Raw genomic sequence first — 20,982 nt, 5'->3', positions numbered from 1 at the left:
AGAATAAGTAAAATTCAAACTCAACATTTGCATAATATGTATATCTGTCATTTTCTTTCCCTGAAGTCTAAATGTTTGTAGTCTCCTATACACCATTCAGTATGGACTGATGTTCAAAAACCAATAAAAAAAAACCTGATTATCAGTGCTGGAAAGCAGCAGTACAATAATCTGGGTGGTCACATCACATTACCTGGACACATGGGACAGCAGCTTCCCTCCACGTTGATGGGTTCAGCACAAGGGAGGGGTGGGCAGCTGACAGTGGAGCAGAGTGTCTGACCCTGCAGGCAGTAGCAGTGTGTGCAGCTGTCGATGTCCCAGCGTTCCTCATCTGCGTATGTTTTTCCATTGAAGTGGCAGACCACTTTCTTTGGTACTGTATCTTCTGTTGAAAGAGAACAGAGAAGTGTGATGGTGTGGTGATGGCCAATTGCACACAGATCTGATCTTTTCCCCAAATACAAAAGTGAAGCAATAGCTATGAAGAAATCCCAGCTAAAATTAAAAGATGCTCTCCACATCTTTCAACAAAGATTTTTCAGAAGCAGTAAATTTTCTGCTTCTTTATGAAGTACTTAATTTGCCCAAGCTGCTGCTTCTCATTTTCCTCATGCAAAAGGCTAGAAGATGGATGACTGGGATATGATGATATCAAAAGCACTGTGAAAATTAAGAGAAACTTTTTTGTTGATGTTGTCTGATTAAGACTCCCAACTCCTACACTTCCTTCTCTTTTCCTAGTAAATCCTATCTAAATAACAAAAACCACCAAACAAACAAACCACTACCTACAGTTCTAATTACCAAGTTTCAAGACAGACAAACTCTGGAATACTTGAAGAAAAGACTTGGCAGGATGCTGAAGAGGATAAAGCAACTCTCAGGTGACATAACTAGAAGAGCTCAGACTATTTATTATGATAAAACAGATATCAAGTGTATTTGATTATTCTCTGTAACCACATCAATGGAAACCCCCAAGAAATTACACTCAGTATGTTTTCTCATGGTTTGTATTATATAAATTGGAAATTGGTGAGATTTTAATCCTAAAAAGCAAGGTTCCAGGACACCATTTCCAATGACTTTTTAGATAGATTTTGACATGTTGTGTAATAGAGACCCAGACACGATGAAGCAAGCAGGTCTTTGAGCATTCATTTTCTACCTAAGTATTCAATACGCTTCATTTTAATGCTCGATCCTATGCAAGTCTTTCAGGTGGTCTACAGTATATCTTCTGTTTCACTGAGAAGACAGTCATGAACTGTGTAGCCTCGAACATTTTTTTTTGCTGCTACAGCATTTTATACATTATCAGAAAACCCCAAAAGACAACAGCAAAGCAAACTAAAAACAAAAGCCCCACAATGCACAGCAGAACCCCCAAAAGACAAACAGCACCTCATTTTCATCTTAGCTTCTGTCTTTTTCTGCTAGAGGCAGAAATTATGATGAAGAAATATGGTGATGATATTGAATTTGCAGATTAAGCAGATGCATAAGATAGCAGAACCAAATCACAAAATAACTTATTAAGCTCTCAGAGAAGTGCTGATCTAAGTTTAATGTTCATACAGATTGTCTATATAAATAGGTCAGCCAGAATTACCTCCCAAATATAAATATAAAGCCTTATTAAACATTTTGGCCGTCGTTACATATTTTAATTAGTGACAACATAAGAGACTGACATCCAGAATAACAAGGTTAGCAGTCAGCAGACCAGTGTCACAGATCTTAACACAGTAAATTCAAATGCAAAAGTAGATCAGTAAGAAGAGTACTACTGAGAAAATACTAATGAAAGTATCCAAACATCTTAAATGTTCCAGAGGGCCTTGGTACAGGCATCCAGTGGCTTCCATGGGTTTAAGTATGGGTCTCAACCAGTGGAGACCAGTGTAGGTTAGAATGTAGGCTGGGATGAGAGTGAGGAGCACAGCCTGAGCAGTCCTCTACTTCCTACTATGTATGCAGAACTAAAGCTGAGCGTTTCCTGTGTGACTTCTTCAAGTCAGCAGCCTCGATGGCTGGAAAAGTCCTCTGAGTTGGTCAGGTTTTGGTGAGTTTATAAAGAATGCATGACAATTTAATACATACAGTCAGCGGTTTTTTAGAAAAATGAACAAAGATAAATTCAGAGCAACAGTATTGCACCTGTGAACCTTGAAAGGAAAGTCCTTTAATTCCTAAGAAAGCATTATCTTGTGCATCTCTCCTGCTTGGTGTCCACCTCTATGAGGATTTATCCCTACACAGGATTTATCCCTAACACAGGCTAGACCACCAGCAAGTGCTCAAGGACAATGACAACAAAGGAGAAATACAGTAAGAAACCCACATACAAAAATGCAGTTCAAAAGACAGCAAAGCTCTACCTGTCTTCTCAAATTTCCTGTAACTTCACTAGGAAATCAAACACATCTGGTAAGCACACAGTCAGTGCTGTTTTCTGCATAAGACTAATCTTCTCTTTAATCAAACGGATATCCCTTTATCCTTTCTAATGTAGAAGGTTATCTTTCCAAATTAATCTTCCTTTGCACAAGAAAGAAGAATGTTGAACATACAGGAGGAATTTGAGGATTCAGAAAAGCAACAAAGCATCCAAGGCCTGTATGATTTTGAATTTAAATCTATACTAACTAGTTTGACATAAACAAGATATGGACCCCAAAAGAGGAAAAACAAAACACAGTGCTAAAACCAACATCAATCTGAAATTCCAAAAAATGAAGGCCTGTTACTACAGTTTGCCTACTAAATACTTGATCAGCTACTAATGAAAAGAGAAAGGAAGAATATCTACCAAGAAGTGCTTCAAGAAATGAAGAGCAGAACAGTGAGAAACTACTAAGGCTCATGTTCTGACTACTGGTTTCATTGCCACACACTTGTATACACTCTATACCTTTCTACATTAAAACATATTCTGGATTAAAATGGGCTTTATGATTGCAAAGTCTATATCTGGAAGGAAAGCCTGCAGAGAGTCAGTTGTCAAACGAATTTTAAATCCTCCCACTTTTGTATGCAAGCCATAATGAAAAGAGTAGTAATAAGGTAAAATAATGCTTTCTCCTCAAAATGCCTTCATCAGGAATCCAAGCAGGGTTGCATGGGCAACTGAAATGTTGATACTTCCCATCTTTTCCAAGCATTTCTCTGATGGAAGTCCTTACATATGCTATAGAATTGTATCACCTATTGTTAAAGATATATATATATATATATATTTTTTTTTTAATTTTTTTTTTGTTGTTGCAGCAAATTAAAGATTTTGAGAGCTGTATCAATGGTACATATCTGAAAGAACTTCACCACCTTTCTGACACCTTTCTAATGAAGAATTGTATTGTTAATAGATGGCCAAGTTGGGTCACATGTTGCATTAACAATACTCACAGCCTATCAATTTTAAGATATACTTCTTTACTGAATTATTATCCACTTTTCCACCCCCATTACTATTGGAAATGTAGGCTATGGTAAATTCTGAATGCATTCCAGCAATGCTACAGAAACTTAATTTCAGAAAGTTCATTATAGAATTCTTCTCTATTGGCACATTTCATCCTTCCATTCTACAGCCACTGTACTTACTGCAAGAGCGCTTAAAAGTCATCTGTAAATAAATACTCTTATTCAAAATACAATGAAAAAGTAATCAGTAATTTCAAACTACGCTAGCTTAAAAAATGCCTGGCTATTTTCACCATCTACAGCATCTACCATTTACTTCAACTTCTAATTCAAAACCAGTGTATGGCCCCTATATTTTTTTACACATTTTTAGTATTTCAAAATCTTATTTCCCTTATTTTTTCTTAAATACTTGTTTTTGCCTCTTATATAACTCTCTTTAATAAGACAGAGAAAAAAACAAGACATTCAATTTAAATGCCTTAACACTTCTGCATTCTGTGACATTTCATAATGCTTCAGCTTATCATTTTATGCAGTTATAATTAATCTTTTATTAATGTTATTGAATATCTTGTATAATATATATGTTATCTGGTAGATATTCCTTTAAATTAAATAATTTTTGTGTAATGTTTTCATGCAGTAAGATAAAATTACCAACTAATTTTTCAGGAGGATGTCCTCTCATTTGTATGTGAATTATGTTTTTATCTTCCTGCATGTGCACCTCAAAACTGCAAGTAATGATCCTCAAAGCTCCCTATGTAGATTTTATACTTTTCAGTTCAAAAGAAGGCACAAACTGCCAAAATAGGTGGAATTTCAATTCAAAAATAAATATTCTTTCTTATTCCCAAGAAGGGTATAGCAAGTTATCAACTATATTTATTTGCTCACCAATACAGTAAGGACAACACTGCCCCTTTCTCAAAACAGGTCTCTCACAGGATACTGGTGGGCAAGACTCAGAGTAGCATCTAATCACACCATCCATGCAAATGCAGCTAGTGCAGACATTGGGCTTCCAGGACTCAGCTGTCAAAAAAATATCTCCTTCATCATTTTTGCAGTAACTGGGCATGCTCTCATTGCTTGATGAAGAGGGTTGAAGAGGCTCATCTGTAAATATAAACAGATTAAGTTATTTAACTTGTAGTAGGTAACTTCTCTGATATTTCTTCTACATAGGGTTCAATCTTCACATGCATGCCTATTCATTCTCTGCACTTCTCATGCTAAGGTCTAGAATAAAGTTGATGTAGACCTTTATTGATTTTACTAAAAAAAGGAGGGGGAGGGCAAAGTTATCATCATATCAGGAGCAACCTCTCAGAAAGGGACTTTTAATGTTCTAAACTGAATGGCATACAGGAATTTATCCTTAAATTAGAGAGTAATTTAAAATTACTTAATTGTAATTTAAAATTACATTTCAGATCTAAAACTTGAATCCCAGATGTGCCATGTCAGTTCAAGGCCTTGAATGATACAAAGTCAAAAGCTGTTATGCTGCTGTCATCAACATCAGACATATAGGAGCTAATTATAAACTGTGGAGAAACAGATGGAGCTTGACCAGGCTTCATCTTAATGCCAATGGGTGTGCTTTAATTCTCATGCACTCACATGGGGGGATATTTCTCCAATTAATCTGTATTTTAACAGCCATTATAGATCAAGAAATATGACTGTAGGTGCAGAGAACATGCAAGAAAGAAGAAAAAATGATTCATAAGGGTTCTCAATCTAACTATGCAAGATAGGAGACTAAGCTTCTCATGTAGCCAGCGAAGACAGATCTACTTCTCCAAACTGTATTTTGAAGGTAAGCAAAATGAATGTTCACCATTAATAATAAGAAAAAAATAGAAGTCACGAGAACTTTTTCACTGAAAACACATAATCAAGAAAAGATTATCTACCAAACTAACAAAAACCCCGAGGAAGAAATGGCAAAACCTAACTTTTTAATTTAAAATTAGATACTTAGATTTGTTTTATATAAAGACAAATATTTTCTGAGCAAGTTCACATACAGATCCTGGGTTTGCACTGCATTTCCACTGCAATAAACTCTCTCATTTGCTATGTAAAATAGGAATTCACATTTATTTATAATTGTATCTCTTTCCTCAGGGAAAAGCAAATCCTGTTACTTTCTAGACACTATGAGGCAGTCTACTGCTGGGTTGGAATGCTTTGATGTTAGTCAGTTGCCTTCAAGTCACTCTCAAATCACATCAGGTGAAGATAAAAGCAAACACAAGTACTTTTGTAACCAAATCCCATATGTCTAACCTTTAAATTATTAGATTGTGCCCTCAGAGATGATGTCCAAACTTCAGGAACATGAGTACCCTAACATATTAGGTAACTTTTGCATACAGTCAAATTTTGCAGTCGAAATGGAGACTGCAGACTTGCACTCCTAAGTTCTAAAGACATGACAACACAACTGTGTACAACAACCATGTATGCGCTGATACATTTAATATTCATATCATAAATTCTAAGATCAAGAAAGGACTCTGATGAAAGCTGGTTGGTAATACATACCTGGACACTGAGGACAGCAGGAATCCTGTGTGCGGGTGGGGTTTTGACACAGAAGAGGAGGACAGACTTCAGTCTCACACAGGACTCGTCCACTGTGGCATGTACATTGTGTGCAAGAATCAATATTCCATGTCTCTCCTTCTACAAAGTATTCCCCACCAGGAGCATGACAGATTGAAGGACTGGTGAGCTCTGGCTTCTGCACAATTATTTCATCTGGAAAAAACAGAATTGGAAGATAAGCAAAAACAATCAAGACTCCAATGACTAGGGGGAATGGGCTTAAGTTGCACCAGGGGAGTTTTGGGTTGGATGTTAGGAAGAACATTTTTACTGAAAGGGTTGTTAGACATTGGAACAGGCTGCCCAGGGAAGTGGTGGAGTCACCATCCCTGGAAGTCTTTAAAAGACGTTTAGATGTAGAGCTTAGGGATATGGTTTAGTGGAGACTGTTAGTGTTAGGTCAGAGGTTGGACTCGATGATCTTGAGGTCTCTTCCAACCTAGAAATTCTGTGTGTGTGTGTGTGATTAAAAAATATACCCAACCTTTATTTGTTTCTGTTATTGACGTATGAGGAGTGGCTGAGGGCACTGGGCCTGTTCAGCCTGGAGAAAAGGAGGCTGAGGGGGTACCTCATCGCGGTCTGTAACTTCCTAGCGAGGGGGAGTGGAGAGGCAGGTGACCCGTTCTATGATTCTATGATTAATAAAACTGGCTATTAATTCTTAATGAAGCTCTTCTGACTTTGTGTCACTTACCCGTATCTTACAGAAAATGTAAAAAAAGAACAAGAAACAATTTGGGAATCAATCTGAATAAATGCAAGTTAAATATAAATCAGAGATAAGCAAGTATTCTTGACATTTCAGAAATAAATCAAACTAATCTGTAACATAGGAATGCCAAGAAACAATGGTCATTTTCTGAAAATGTATACCAACTGGACAATTTCTAAACTGCTATATATTGCATAACTGCAATTCCTGAAAGGATGGATTAAGTATGCAATCAGTCTGGGATTTAGGAAGATTCAACTGTGTGCCTTAAAAATCCTAATTGATTTGTGTCTGTAACGTTTGGTGCCAGATTAAAAACAAGAATAAAGAAACCCCAGCCCCTAAAAACTTAAAAGCACTTAACTAACATGAAAGAGGATTGTTCCATAAAAACAAACAAAACAAAACAACAACAACAAAAAAACACCCAACAAAACAATAACAACAACAAAAAAACCAACAACATCTGCAGTAGTAACTTCATAAAAATTCAGCCCAAGGTGAGCAAAGTGTATAGACTTTTATTTTCAGTGACTATGTCACCAAACTAATCTTAATTCCTTTTCACACAATTAATTACATTAAGTCTACAGCCCTAGCTAAAGACTCATCCAGCATCTAATGTAGGCAGTTAGAGGCCACAAATTTTGGCCATGGACAACATCCGCACAGCCTGGTTAAGAAGTTTCTCTTCCACATAAGGTGTGAGCTTCAAAATAACAATGCAACTTTGCAATTTACTTTTCTAGTAAAAGAATCCCATATCCTTTTGAGGAGTATGCTCTTACCACAGGGTGAAAATTGGATTAGAGATTGACATTTGTTGATGCAATCTAAGAACACACATCATCTTACAGCCTAAGGAGGATATACTCTTGTGTCATATTCAGAAAGAGTATTTGGGTACTTATTTTGTCCCAAGAATTTCCTGTTCTTTCCAAAGAAATTAAAACTGTTGCTTGAATTGCTTGAATCCTGATGGTGCTTTCTTATTGTTTTGCTGTTCATATCAGCATCAGGAGCCTCTCTGGTCCTACCTGTAACATGACTTCCAATGAAGCCAGAGACGATATCACTATATTATAAATAAATCTATTCAGCACATAAAATATTGTAGGAATCAATCTGAAGTCAGGCGACATTACTCTTTTACTCTTTCCACACTGTAATAAAGGAAAGTTCTTTCATAGATGTTTTCCATATTATCACTTCGTATTACAATTATACTGGAATGCAACATTTATTGTACTTGGCTGTCCCACCTAAAGAATAAAAATAATTTCCTCCTGCTGGTGGCATAGGAACATTCCCTCAGAACACACAATCATGATATCTAAGTGCTTAAGGCATCTCTTTAAATGTATACTTCATTTATACGTAAACTGAATGAGTTTTAATGTATCATAAAACACCACACACACAGGAAATGAAGCCCAATTACAAAGAATGCAGAAGAGGTCACATTACCTGGACATGATGGGCAACACTGCCCTGGATGTATGGTGGGGTTGCCACAATTAGGAACAGGGCAGGTGATCAAGGCACACATTTCCCTTCCGTTGTGACAGTAACATTCCCTGCAGCCATCATGCCAGCTCTCCTCATTTTCATGTCGGCGCCCATCCATTGACAGGCAAGAGCCTGTTTTAACTGGAGGCATAAGAGAAGCGGTTGCCTCTGCAGGACAAAGGAAAATGTTATTTCCTAAAAAGCTTAGAAAAACATATACTGTATGCCTGGTTTGCATTTATTTTTAAAGCACATAGATCAAGTGATTAATAATTCTATCATTTACACTTAGAAATAAAATAAACTTTAGACAATGCAAAGGTACACTGAAGGGGATGGTAAGCCATAGTAGAACTTATTTCCTTGAAAAATTTGGTACTGGCTAAATAATGTAAGGGGAAAAAATGAAAGGTAGCAGAAGGAAATGGTTGAAAGCACAGGGCATATTTAAAATGAAACAGAATATTTTTGTATTTAACAGTGTATTATATTATCTATAATGTGAATACCTGATAGGTGGTAGAATATGGAAGTATTTAGAAGAGCTAAGAATGGTCCCATACATACATACATAGTGAATGTAAGAAGAAAATTACAATCAGGTTCTAATGGGATCAAGCCAAATACTAGAAATATTTCATAAAACACTACCCGCAAGAAATTATGTGTTTTAGTTACTTATAAGTGATGTTTGGAAGATGACTGCTCTGACAATTTTATCCCTCATTCCTGGGTTTTACTGCAATGAGAATGCAGCAGTTGGAATGCTGTGGTACTTGCACGCAGCAAGAACAGGCAAGCTTTCGGTCTAGGGAGGATAAAGTCTCATTTGTATCCTAAGGGGGTATTTAAGTGCTGAAAGGCTCAGCCTCAGTATATTCTTTGTTAATCAGCAGAGTGAATTTAGAGCCTAACAATCCCTCACCCACATCATTATTATGATGAAGGATTTTGGATCACTTTGTCAGTGAGCTCTTTTTCAGTGGTACATCAACACTTACATATGTAAGGTTATTTGTAATAAAGATGCTTATGCATCTTTCTGTTTAAAAAATGATGCAATATGAAAAGTAGTAGTGTTAAAGTGCATTTTTTATTAGTTTTCTCTCTTTTTATTTATTAACATATAGGTGAGCACTTTATCTGTGATGGATCTATCAATGGTGGCCTACGAACGACAAGCAGATGTTATGAAATGGGTTTGATACACATTATCAGAATAAAAACCCGATAAACAGAAATTACATCAATACACTATTTTGTGAATTCAAAAAAAAAAAACAGAAAAAAAATAAAAAATCAAAATCATATTGAGTAAAATACTTCTAAAAACAATTTTAATCTTATTTAATGAACAGAAACACTATGAAAAAGTTGCATATAGTTACTACACATTTATACTGTATAATACTGAATTGTATCACTGGAATACTGTTCCATTAAAATCATTTTTGATACATGTAGGTCATGGATAAGAATACTCTTCCTTAATAAATATTTTAAAGTTTCTGATAACCCCATCTCTTGGTTTTAATATATTCTTATATACTCCTAAATTTGGAAAAGCAAACCATGCATATAGGCAGATACTCAAGATTAACTCAATAAATTTCAATTTTTGAGTAAATCTCAAAGTTAAAACAAAGTTGCACAAAGGAACACTTAAAGTGGAAACCAGATGTCCAAATACAGAATAGGAATAGCTGCGTGGTGAGCTATGGCTGAAAATAATCTTGGAATTGTAGTAGTTTACAATTAAAATTCAGGTCAGGAATGTGACACTACTGAAAGAAAGGGAAGTTCAGCTTTAGATATCATACAAGGGTGTCATACATTTAAATGTAGTACTACTATCTCTACTATTTGGGAGGTTATGCTGATGCGAAAGTGAAATATCCATCTCTAGAATTGCAATGAAAGATCACAAGAACTGGACTTATTTGACTGAAAATAATATATTTAGGAGGCTCTAATTGAAAAAGCATTAAGTAATTAAGTATTGCGAAAATTCTAAAGGGAATGGTGATAATCCCTGAATCTGCTGATTTTAGCACAAGAAGTAACCAGTTTAATTCTTTAAAAGGGAGACAGAAATATTTTAAAAAATCATTTAAAAATACCACATATTTGTAGCCACTGAAAAGCACAATTTAGAGTTCAGTGTAGATTTTTTTTTTCTTTTGAGATTGGAAGTTCTTAAGATATGAAACTTTAGATAAACATCTGTCAAGGATTATCCAGATGCACTTGACATTATGCAAGGGCAGAGAAATGGACTCTTGGTTTTCCAGGGGACTATCTCAGCACTGTGTTTCTATGCTTCTACTTTTTTTAATCCTAGCATAAGTTATTTCCAGGAGCAATTACCTAAAAAGTGAACCTAATTCACAGGCAGATAATTTACCCATCTGTACCTCCATTCAGCAGTTATCTTTTCTTACTTTTTTTTTTTTTTTTTTAATTTCCAATTAAAAATTAATAATTGGAAATTAAAAAAGAAGTCATATTTCAACTTTTAACAGTGAAACCTCTGCTTTGCATTGATGCAAGGCATACTTCATTTTTTTTCGTTATTTATTTGTTGATGGAGGTCCTAAGATATACCTGCTTAAAAAGTTAAGAATGGAGTCATTACACAAAGCAGTAGAAGGATATTCAAACTTACTTGTCTATAGCCAGAAATCAAAACACACAAGCAAGAATCAAAGAAAGCAAGCATGAAAGAGCAGTTAGGATGAGAGAGAGCCTGAGTACAAACAAGAAGTTATTAAATGCGACACATGGAGCTGAGTAATGAAGGAAGTCTTAAACTAACACAAAACAAGTCAAAAATGATTGAATGTTAGATCACTGAAATGAAAAAGACATAAAACAAAAAAGAGTAGTTGTTACTTTAATAGCTAGCAATGGCAAATATTTCACAGAAAAATTAATTGATTTGTTGCATGAAAAACAAAATGTTCCTATGGCTATTTGAGACGAAGGGGAAAAACAGATGCTTTCTTCTACTTATAAAAAGAACATTAAACAGAAGTTGCTATTACTTTGATTACAAGCTATTCAATAATAGTAACTTTAAAAAAACGATCTCCATTATATTTAAAATCAACCATGTACATTTATAATGGCAACTATTTTGATTTATGCATGTAGAATTCCTCTAGTAAAAAATTAAAACAAATAATAATGCTTTATAACAGCTATCATGACATTTTTTTATGCTAGTATGAAATCAAGGAAAATATGAGAGCAACACAGATAAACTTTATGTGCAAAAGACACATAAAGAGACACATAAGAGACACTATGAGTTTTAGGATACTGAGTACATAAGCTAGAAGAATTGCTACCTCATACCTTAGTCTACCTCATCTGAGTCCTCTGTAATTTGATACAGAGCAGGTAGGAACCTTAATAATCAATGAAATATAAAATCTATTAGGATTTAAAAATGAAAATATTTTAGGACATACTGTTTTGCAGTACTTTATCCTTCTAAAAGATTCAATGCTGTAAGATGATACACACCATTATACAGCATTTGCTGCCTGTAATGAACTATTTTGCCATTACATATGAGTAAGTTAAAAAAGAATATTAATAGCTTCACTGAAAATGGCTTGAGACAGTAAAAGACGTATTGACTACATGGATATTGGTGCCTGCTTCACTGCTTATACAGAGGTGGAAAGGGTTAATGGCCATGGCAAAAGACAAGAAAAGCTAATCTGCTCACTTTTATGACTTCACCATTAACAAAAAAAAACCCCTTGAAGATAAGTTAAAATATCCAAATTGCATTAAAAAAACGTATCAGTGTATATATAGTGTATTTCCATATATTATATATTAATGTATTACTATTTTCGTAGATATATAGTGTGCCTTTATACAGAGCTTATATGTTCTTCAAGTAGTCAAACCACTCACAATTAATGACAGAAGCATTCTGAGACACCTTCCCAGCAGTAAAGTACTCTGGGGTGATCCAGAAGATAACTCCTTTAAAGCTCAGGGGTCAAAACAGTTTCAGAGAACATCTGTGTAAACTGATGATTCTGATGCCCCTCATAATCTAGGTGAGTCTATATTGATATCCTTCCAGCCTGGCCACTGCAGACACCTGACTCTGTTTTACAGACGGTAAAGAAGAAATCACACATAATCTGAAAAATATCTCCAACTTGTTGGTCCTACAGTAGAATGGACCTATCTCTGTGACTGGAATATGCAACAGTGTATTTTGTGCAGACAAACACAAACTATTTCACTGGTAAACTTCTATCAGTAGCTGTTCAAACCACTTTTGGCACTGCATTTCACAGAGAATGTGTTACTGAACTGCTTTGCTTTATGCTATAGACCCTGGAGTTCCCCTTAGCACACTTTCTATTATTTTTATATTAAACCTATTAGATCTATTTTATTTTTAAGAGAACAAGGCGTGCATACATTTTTGTTTTTACACATAAATAGAATACATCCTAGGGACACCATGATTTTTTTTTTTTTTTTTTTTTTTAAACAAAGGAGCAGCACATGCAATTATCTCCACTAAAGACAGAAACTGCAAGAACAGAAACCAGAGGAAAAGCACTTTTGGGAAAATTTCAGACATTTCAGAAGTTCTTAAATTAGACTGTTAGAATTTTACATGGATTTATGGTACATATCTTTTATTAGGATAACCTCCCAGACAATGAGCAAAGCAACTTTCAGACTTGCTTATCCTTGAGCAGACTGACCAACACATACTACTTTGAGCAGTTGCTCCTTTGAAGAAAGTTGAATAATCTCCTCCACCAGTTACCATATTTAAATTCTTAAAAATTCTGTGGAGTATTCCTTTTCTTTTGCTCTGGCTTCCAACAGCTTTGAAAACAAGTAGTAATTATAGATGGCAATGCATTCACACCTACCTCTGCACTTGCAGATAACACACCCATGGTTGTTCTGCTGGAAGCCCATCGGGCAGATTTTACCACAAGGCATTTCTGGGCATTTCTTACACCGACAGATTTCACAGCCATGCTTGTTCTTCCTAGATGGTGGAATTAATTTGTAAAAGGTCAGCAGGACATTTTACATGTCTACATGTCATGATTAAAATAAAAGTAAACTCTAAAGAATTGGCTGATCAAGAAAAGCAAACTGTCTTTAACATTCACACTTATGTTCAGTGAGGTATGCAGGTCTCCATTCCCTGCATGTTCCCCATTCCCCATGCAGCTGGCAAAAGATCTGCATTTCGTATTTTCAAGCCATGGCAGATAATGAAGATGTACATGCTTATGACTGCTACTGATGATTTTTTTTTTCTTCCCCATGGGAAAAGTAGAAATAATTTCTAAAAATGTGAAGAAGTTGGAGAGGCAAGTAATGTTAAATCACTATAAAACAAATTATTGGTAACTTTTTCTCCATCAGTAGGTAACATATAGTAGATTTCCACTCCTGCATCTTAAAACTGAAGAGATTTCTGAAAAGGTTAACATTTAATGTTAGAAAAATAAATCACCAACATGACTACTTCTGATTTTCCACCCCCAGTACAGTTAAAAAAAAAAATTAAAAAAAAAATCAACACACTTTTTTCTTTAGTCTTGAATTAGAGACCAAAGATTTAAATTCAATTAGAGACTTGTCTTTTATTAAGTCCCATGCTTTTGATGGTTAGAACAAGCCTGGAAGTTAAATAAGGCTTGCTATTTTAGAAAAGAAATTGGCATGGTAGCAATAAAGAACAGAATGAATGTATTACATAACTGCAAGTCTAAATCATTTTAGCACTGAAGTGAGATTTGAAGTGAAATGATCTTAAAATACAATTTTTACAGAATTTTAGCTCTTTATGCTACAAAATATTACATACATGGTTTTCTTCAAATATTACTCATTTCATTAACATCAGTGCCATTATTCTTATATTTTGTAGACAATGACAAGTTTAGGGTGGTCGTATCCTTTCTTTTTTTTTTTCTTTTCTTTTTAATAAAAAAAGTACAATAGTATTACTAAAAACTTAACGTTTAAACATACCAAGCATTGTGTATAATTAAATTGCATTTTCTATCTAAAACCAGAATTTCAACTGAAGAGGATTTTCAAATTAACTTCAGAAAACTTTGAGTTCAGTTTCTTTCACACGTACAAAAATGCAGGTGAAAAACCATCCTGAAAACAGGATTTCTAAATCACTAGCATCAGCTTGAAAACAGTTTACTTTTAAGGCCTCTTTGTCTTACTCCTAGCTACCATTCTGTGCCTATTAATATTTGCAGTGCCTTCTAAAATTATTTTGCCAGATAGTTCAGAGAGATTTACTAATATAACCATTTTATGTATATTTTAGTTAAAAAAAGAGGAAAGAAGTGTGCACTTCAGATTACTGAAGTACAGAAAGCACACAGAAATTTTCCTCTGTAGGTCAATATATTAAGTCAGTAATAAAAACACAGTAAAAATTACTGCTCTTTATTGCAAGCAGCATAATTCTGTGAGACACATAACATTATTTTTATGATGCCTTTTATTTGAAGCTGAACCATGTAGTGCCAGTCCATGGAGCAGTCATGAAGGGCATGACATTTGTTTCTGATCTCAAACAAAGCTTGCAGTTGCAGACATCTTCTCTAACCAGTCAAATAATATCATATATAGCACAGTATCAATATCTTAAAATTGAGGGCCTTGTGCAGTATCAGGATCATATATCATTCTCTGCTTGCTAGTATAGATCACAGTTCAACACAGATCATTAAGGTTTCCAGTATGTTCCATTTAAAGTTATAAAAATACTGTCCAGTTTGCTTTAAACAAAAATTACAGTTTATATAACCAAACCAGACAAACTTACTCAGCATGTAAAAGTATTTCTTCTCAAATTAATTTTACCGGGAAAAGTATTCTACAATAAAATTGAAGAATACAACAGTAAACTTAATACCTTCACGTAAACACAATACGTTAATCGTAAATGACTCTGATAAGTATAGTTCAGAACAATACTTCAGCAATAGAAAATCATATTTAACACTTCAATGTGACTTCTGGGTTGAGGCTTCCAGTGAGGAACATGGTTGGAATGAAAGAACATTTAGACCTTGGTTCATGAATATATTCAAACTATTTGTGTATGAGCCTAGAAAGCAAATGGCAATAGACACTAAAGAGACCTTATCTAATGGTTGTCTCATATTATATTCTTTGGATAGACTAAAGTAAATGGCCTTGAAAATAATAATTTATTCATATACTTGCACTACTAAAATTAAAAAAAAAGCTTTTCCTGTTCCAAGCTGAATGTTATTCAATTGCAGTGAGTAAAAAGTTTTAAAATACAAATATAAAAGAGAAATAAATGTTAAGATATCCATTCTTTTCAAAATCAAGGCATTATCAAATCAATCAATCATTATTAGCCTCATCACTCTTAAGACTGTTTGCAAAAAAAAAAAAAAGTTCTATTACTGAATCAGGAGCAAGCCCGAATCTGTATCTCAGGTAACAGGTATAAGATTCTGCTAAATGGTATTTCTTTTCTTTGTTTTACTACACTGCTATTCTGAAGATATTTTCAAATTATGCTAGGGATGCCTCAAGGATACATTTGAGCATCCTTTCTAATGTAGTTTCCTCTAAACTTCATTAAAGCTGTGTACTAAGAGGAGGACACAGCACATTATAGATTACCATTACGAATAAAAAATCTATAGCTTTTATGAATGAATGTCAAACATAACTCTGAAGTGAGTCATAAATTCATAAAAATGCATAAATTCACATAGTAGTATGTGAATAACACTTTGAGTTACTATGTTAGGAAACTTCAATACAAAGCTTAAGACAACAAATTATATATTAATATACTTTGAAGTTCAGCTATTATGAGTTAGAAATTAAACTTATGAAAAAGCATGCAGTAACATGGAACTGATCCATCAAAAATAAAGTATTTTGGTAAAATATATATAGAAGCCACCAAGCTGATTTCAAATATATTTCTGTGACAAAAAATTTGCCCCATTTTTGTCACCTGTTCCAGAAGTAAAGAAATACAGGAAACACTCCCTTTTCTGGATAGAGAACTCTAGCAGCCATATGGGTTTTGAGTTCATTTACAAAAACTTAGATAAGAGATACACTACTGTTCTTCACAAATCCTGTGAAGTAACTATCAGAAAAGAAACAACAATAAAACTAGTCCACCGTTATGTTAACATTAAAAAAACACCTTGAAACATTGTAAAATCAAGTGAAGAAAATCAATGGGATATAAAATGAAAGGCTGTCACAACAAAACATACCAACAGAATTTCAAAAAGCTACTTGCAGGAGACATCTCTTTTAAGTAGCTTTTTCATCTTGTTCAACAAACATTCTTCAAACAAATTTAAGCACTGCTTTGCTTCCATAATCTGGTCCTGTTTATAATCTAGTTGCTGTTAATTTGTTGACCAAAATCTATTTCCATAAATTCAGTGCTAACATTTCACATCAAGTACTGACATTTCTACTTTCACACATTTTCCTCAATTTTGCGACGAAGTAAACACAACTCCATATTCCTAGATTTTGCATACTTTCAATATGCATGGAGAGTATTAAATATGCATTCAAAATAAGAATACGTACAAGTATCCAAAGGGACAGTACTTGTCACATACAATGGGTTTGCATTTCTTAGGCCGTGGGCGGCACTGACAGATCTCGCAGTTGTGGGCATCAGTCTGGAACCCAAAGGAACAGTCCAGGGAGCAGCCCGATATGAGGCCGGTACACAGCTCCTCTCCTGTGAAGAACAAACAGAGATGATCACAAAATGAATACCGTTTATGCCAGACAAATGCATCTTTGGCAGGCTAAACCTTCTGTTCCTCTTTTCTCATAACTTTTTATTACTGCTAATCATTACCTTCTGACTGTCCTAAAATATTCGACTGAATTCTACAGTACCAACCCAAACCATGTGAACATTGAGATGTCTTCAGTCCCAGTCAAGAACTTGGAAAGTATGATATGATGCCCTATTCTAACTTGATTTTGTGAATTTATGCACATCCAACCAATATCTGCGACCATAAGCTTTTAATAAACAACATATATAACATATATTAAAATATATATATAATGTATATATATATAACATATATTAAAATAACATATACTTTTGACACATTATATGAATTTAATAGGTTTCTGTTCAATATAGAACATCTTTTATTTCTACTCTCCTTATTTTAAATGGAATTGAAAGACTAGAATATCTTAACCATTATTCCGTACTTAGGATGTTTGCCGTCACCTGTTTTGCAATTAATACTTGTTTTTTTTTGTTGTTGTTGTGTTTTTTTTTTTGTTTGTTTGTTTTTTAAATATAACTTTAATACCAGTTATAAAAGAGGTGATCTAAGCTTCGAGATGTTAGTCTGAAAGACCTGCTTCCTGAAATCCACCACCATGTTTTGTTAGCTTGTGTGGCAGGGAGGGAGATGCTGGATTGATGGCATTTCATTTTATCCATTACAGAGATACAAAATGGTCATTATGTTCACTTTCACTGGTGTTTAGTTTAGTCTTACTGAGAATCGTTAGTTTCTTTTTGTTCTTTGTGAAAGAAAAAGTTCTGGAAAAATCACTCAACACACTTAGTTGTCAGACTTAACCAAATGTAGCCAAGTGTTTCATAATTTGTTCTACCAGGTTAATGTTCATTTGGTAAAGAAGGCATGGAATATATCAAAAAATAAAAAAATAAACTCGGTTATAACATCTGATCTGGTGTAAATTATCACATCATCTACTAATGCTCAGAACTGACCAGTGAATAATTCTGGAACTGCACAGGTTGCATTGATTCATTTTCTTAAGTGTACTTTGCCACAGATGAACTGTTTAGGTGGCAGTGTATATCATCAGGCTCATGGAATATAGGTCAAGGAACAATAAGGTACAAATGCAAAAAAATGGGAAAAATGTTGGAAAAATGGGTAGGCTTCTCAAAAAGAAAAAAAAAAAAGGAAGAGCTAGAAATAGAAAAATAAATTCAAAGAAGTAGAAACAACAAGAACATTTTTTTTGAATATTCCTTTATTTTGTGTCCAGATTTGTGTTAAGTGTGGTTCACTATCAAAGTGTGGTTCCCAGGTTTGAGTATGAAGTAAAGATAGCAAAATTATGACTTTTGCAGGATCTCATAACCAAATATGGTTTTGGTTTCATTCTTTTTTTCTGCTTTGATTGTTTTGATTTGTTTAGTGAAATCGCTTTTCGGAGGTACAAAACAAGCTTTTCAGAATGTAAAATTAATATACTTTATTAAATGGGTCAGGATGTCTAGGACAGTGCTATACAAACAGGACAACTGTGTCTCATCCTACGTTCATAATATAAATATACTTAAAATTCAAATAGTCATCTGACATACTAACTAGAAAATTCAGTCTCAAGGCAATGTCTTCCTTGCTTAATTATTTATGTATGGAATTATCCTCAAAAGAATTTTAACTTTTTGAGTGGCCAAGAGATGGATGACTGACTAACCATCATGACCTCTCTGGCACAGACACCAGAAAGCATCCTCATCTACATCACACCATATACAAAATATCATCAAAATTTTGGCTATGTCAAACATACAGGCAAAGTTTGTCAAATTCGGTACAGACCATTGTTCACACCTGAACTTACTAATGTTATATCAAATGCCAAACAAGAACATCAGAATAATCTGTACAGAACTCTGCTGAAAATCTTTCTAATAAGATGGTAAAATTCTGTCTTCTGAGAAGATGTTTGTTATTAAAATTTATGTATTTTCATACTTCTGATGATCTGACATTATAAACTGTGGACTTATCTTTTTAATAGTTTTTGAGAAAAAAACTCTGGAAAAAATTTCTGGAAAAACTAGGAAAACTTTGAAAAAAACTAGGTAAGGAAATAATAACTGAAGATGAACCAGTCCTCCAAAAGAAATTCAATGTTGTGAAAATCATAAAGTAGATTCTGGTCTGCTTTCTGACTTCACATCTAACCATTTACATTTCTTCTACTGACACATTTTTAAAAACATGAAAATTACATGCAGTCTCAAACTGAAGTACCATCTGGTACACATACACACTATGTCTAATGCATAGGTCTCCTGAAAACCCTAGTCCACAGCTTTAAACATGTTATTTTTCCAGAAAACAGAGCAAACCTGTCAATTTTACAGAAGTAGAGTTTAGCTGTAAGGGAAAGAAAGCAAAAAAAAAAAAAAAAAAGAGGAAAAAAAGATGCCAGGCATAAAAATTCAAATGTAAATAAAATTCAGTTCATGTAACTGTCACCCTGACAATATCTCTATAGCCTTAGCTATATATTTAAATTCATTGTTAATAAAATAATCACAAGTTCATTAAGAAGACAAGTAAAAACAGATTTTCTACCAATATTTTGTGTTTCAAACAAGAAATACTAAAGAATAAAAAGAACTGTTTCATGAATGTCAATTGCAATCATCTAAGGACACTTATTGAAATATATTAGGAGGTTATTTGTTAGGGAAGCTTTTTCCAACTTTGCTTAAATAAATTTCATCTGGAATCTGAATCCCAAATTATGGAACATACTTGCAGAAAAGAGATCTAGCCCTAAATGGGCTAATAACTGCTTCAAGAGCATATCCGAAGCAAGCAGTCTGAAGGAGAGGAAACACTTCAAAAAAGCTAATGCAGAAGGAAGACTGCCTTGCAGAGTTCCGGAAAGCTGCATTATGTGCTTACATGTTACTGTAACTCTAACAGCATAGACAAGCTTCTTGATTACAGAATAAGCCATCCTTCTTTCTCTGAATGATTAGTTATGAAAACATCACCTAGGAAACTAAACTAATGGTTAGACTGGGGGTGGAAGACTAGAACAGAAATGAAATGATGAGTAGGAAACTGATTAAAGAGAAGGCACCTCTCATTATGCTGCTTAGAGAAATATGTGACTGCAGAGTAGAGCTGTGCTTGAGAAGTAGAAACACAGTCATTGATTTTTCTTAGGAAATGTGAAATGCCAATGGGGTAATATCTCTACAGAAAACAATCCTACACAACGCAATAGGGGGGCTAAAGGTGATAAAATAATAATAGCAGGATGAAAGGTAATACTGAAAATGTATACAGTTACTCTCCCCACTGAACAAGAACTAAAGCACTAAACAAGAATTTGTGCTGTAAGCTGAGAGTTCAGACACTGGAGATTAGTTGATCTCAGAAGGATGCTGACATGATGTGACCTTAGAGAGAGATGAATGTATTCCTGAACATCTCAGACTAAATATGACTGTAATATAACTAATATATAACTATATATAACTATAACATAATGGTACTTTTAACATAAATATACACACACATATAATGTGAGGACTGGCTTTAGCTGAAATATAAAACAAAATATGAAACAAAAATTCAAAAATTCTGAAAAAATGTCAACTGAATCAATTACAGCAAAGGCTAGCACAATAGAAAAGGTATCCTCATCAAACAATATCAAAATAACCTGCTGCTAGGAATGCACTTGAGGACACACATGCACTGAATGCTTATAGTAGTGAATCCAGCCAATAAAAATCCATGCAATGATTGCAAAAACAGCAGCAAAGTCAATTACCTATGTTCTATGTTCTATGTTTCTAGTCAGTTTTTACTAGACCTCACTGTATATTGTCA

General features: G+C 34.2%; 1 protein-coding gene across 3 annotated transcripts in view; it reads right to left on the bottom strand.

Annotated features, from left to right (window-relative positions):
• CRIM1 (cysteine rich transmembrane BMP regulator 1) overlaps window positions 1-20,982 on the bottom strand; it is a 180,295-nt gene that overhangs the window by 7,904 nt on the left and 151,409 nt on the right. For all 3 annotated transcript variants that reach the window (XM_068676419.1, XM_068676420.1, XM_068676421.1), the window contains 6 exons: window positions 16,910-17,066; window positions 13,195-13,316; window positions 8,234-8,443; window positions 5,989-6,204; window positions 4,330-4,551; window positions 194-388 (listed from right to left, as the gene is read on the bottom strand). In XM_068676419.1, the coding sequence (XP_068532520.1) occupies window positions 194-388; window positions 4,330-4,551; window positions 5,989-6,204; window positions 8,234-8,443; window positions 13,195-13,316; window positions 16,910-17,066 (1,122 nt within the window). The remainder of the gene's footprint in view (window positions 1-193; window positions 389-4,329; window positions 4,552-5,988; window positions 6,205-8,233; window positions 8,444-13,194; window positions 13,317-16,909; window positions 17,067-20,982) is intronic.

This window comes from Anas acuta, chromosome 3 (assembly GCF_963932015.1).
Source record: "Anas acuta chromosome 3, bAnaAcu1.1, whole genome shotgun sequence".
Classification (NCBI taxonomy): domain Eukaryota; kingdom Metazoa; phylum Chordata; class Aves; order Anseriformes; family Anatidae; genus Anas; species Anas acuta.
This window is presented reverse-complemented; position numbering and strand designations above follow the sequence as displayed.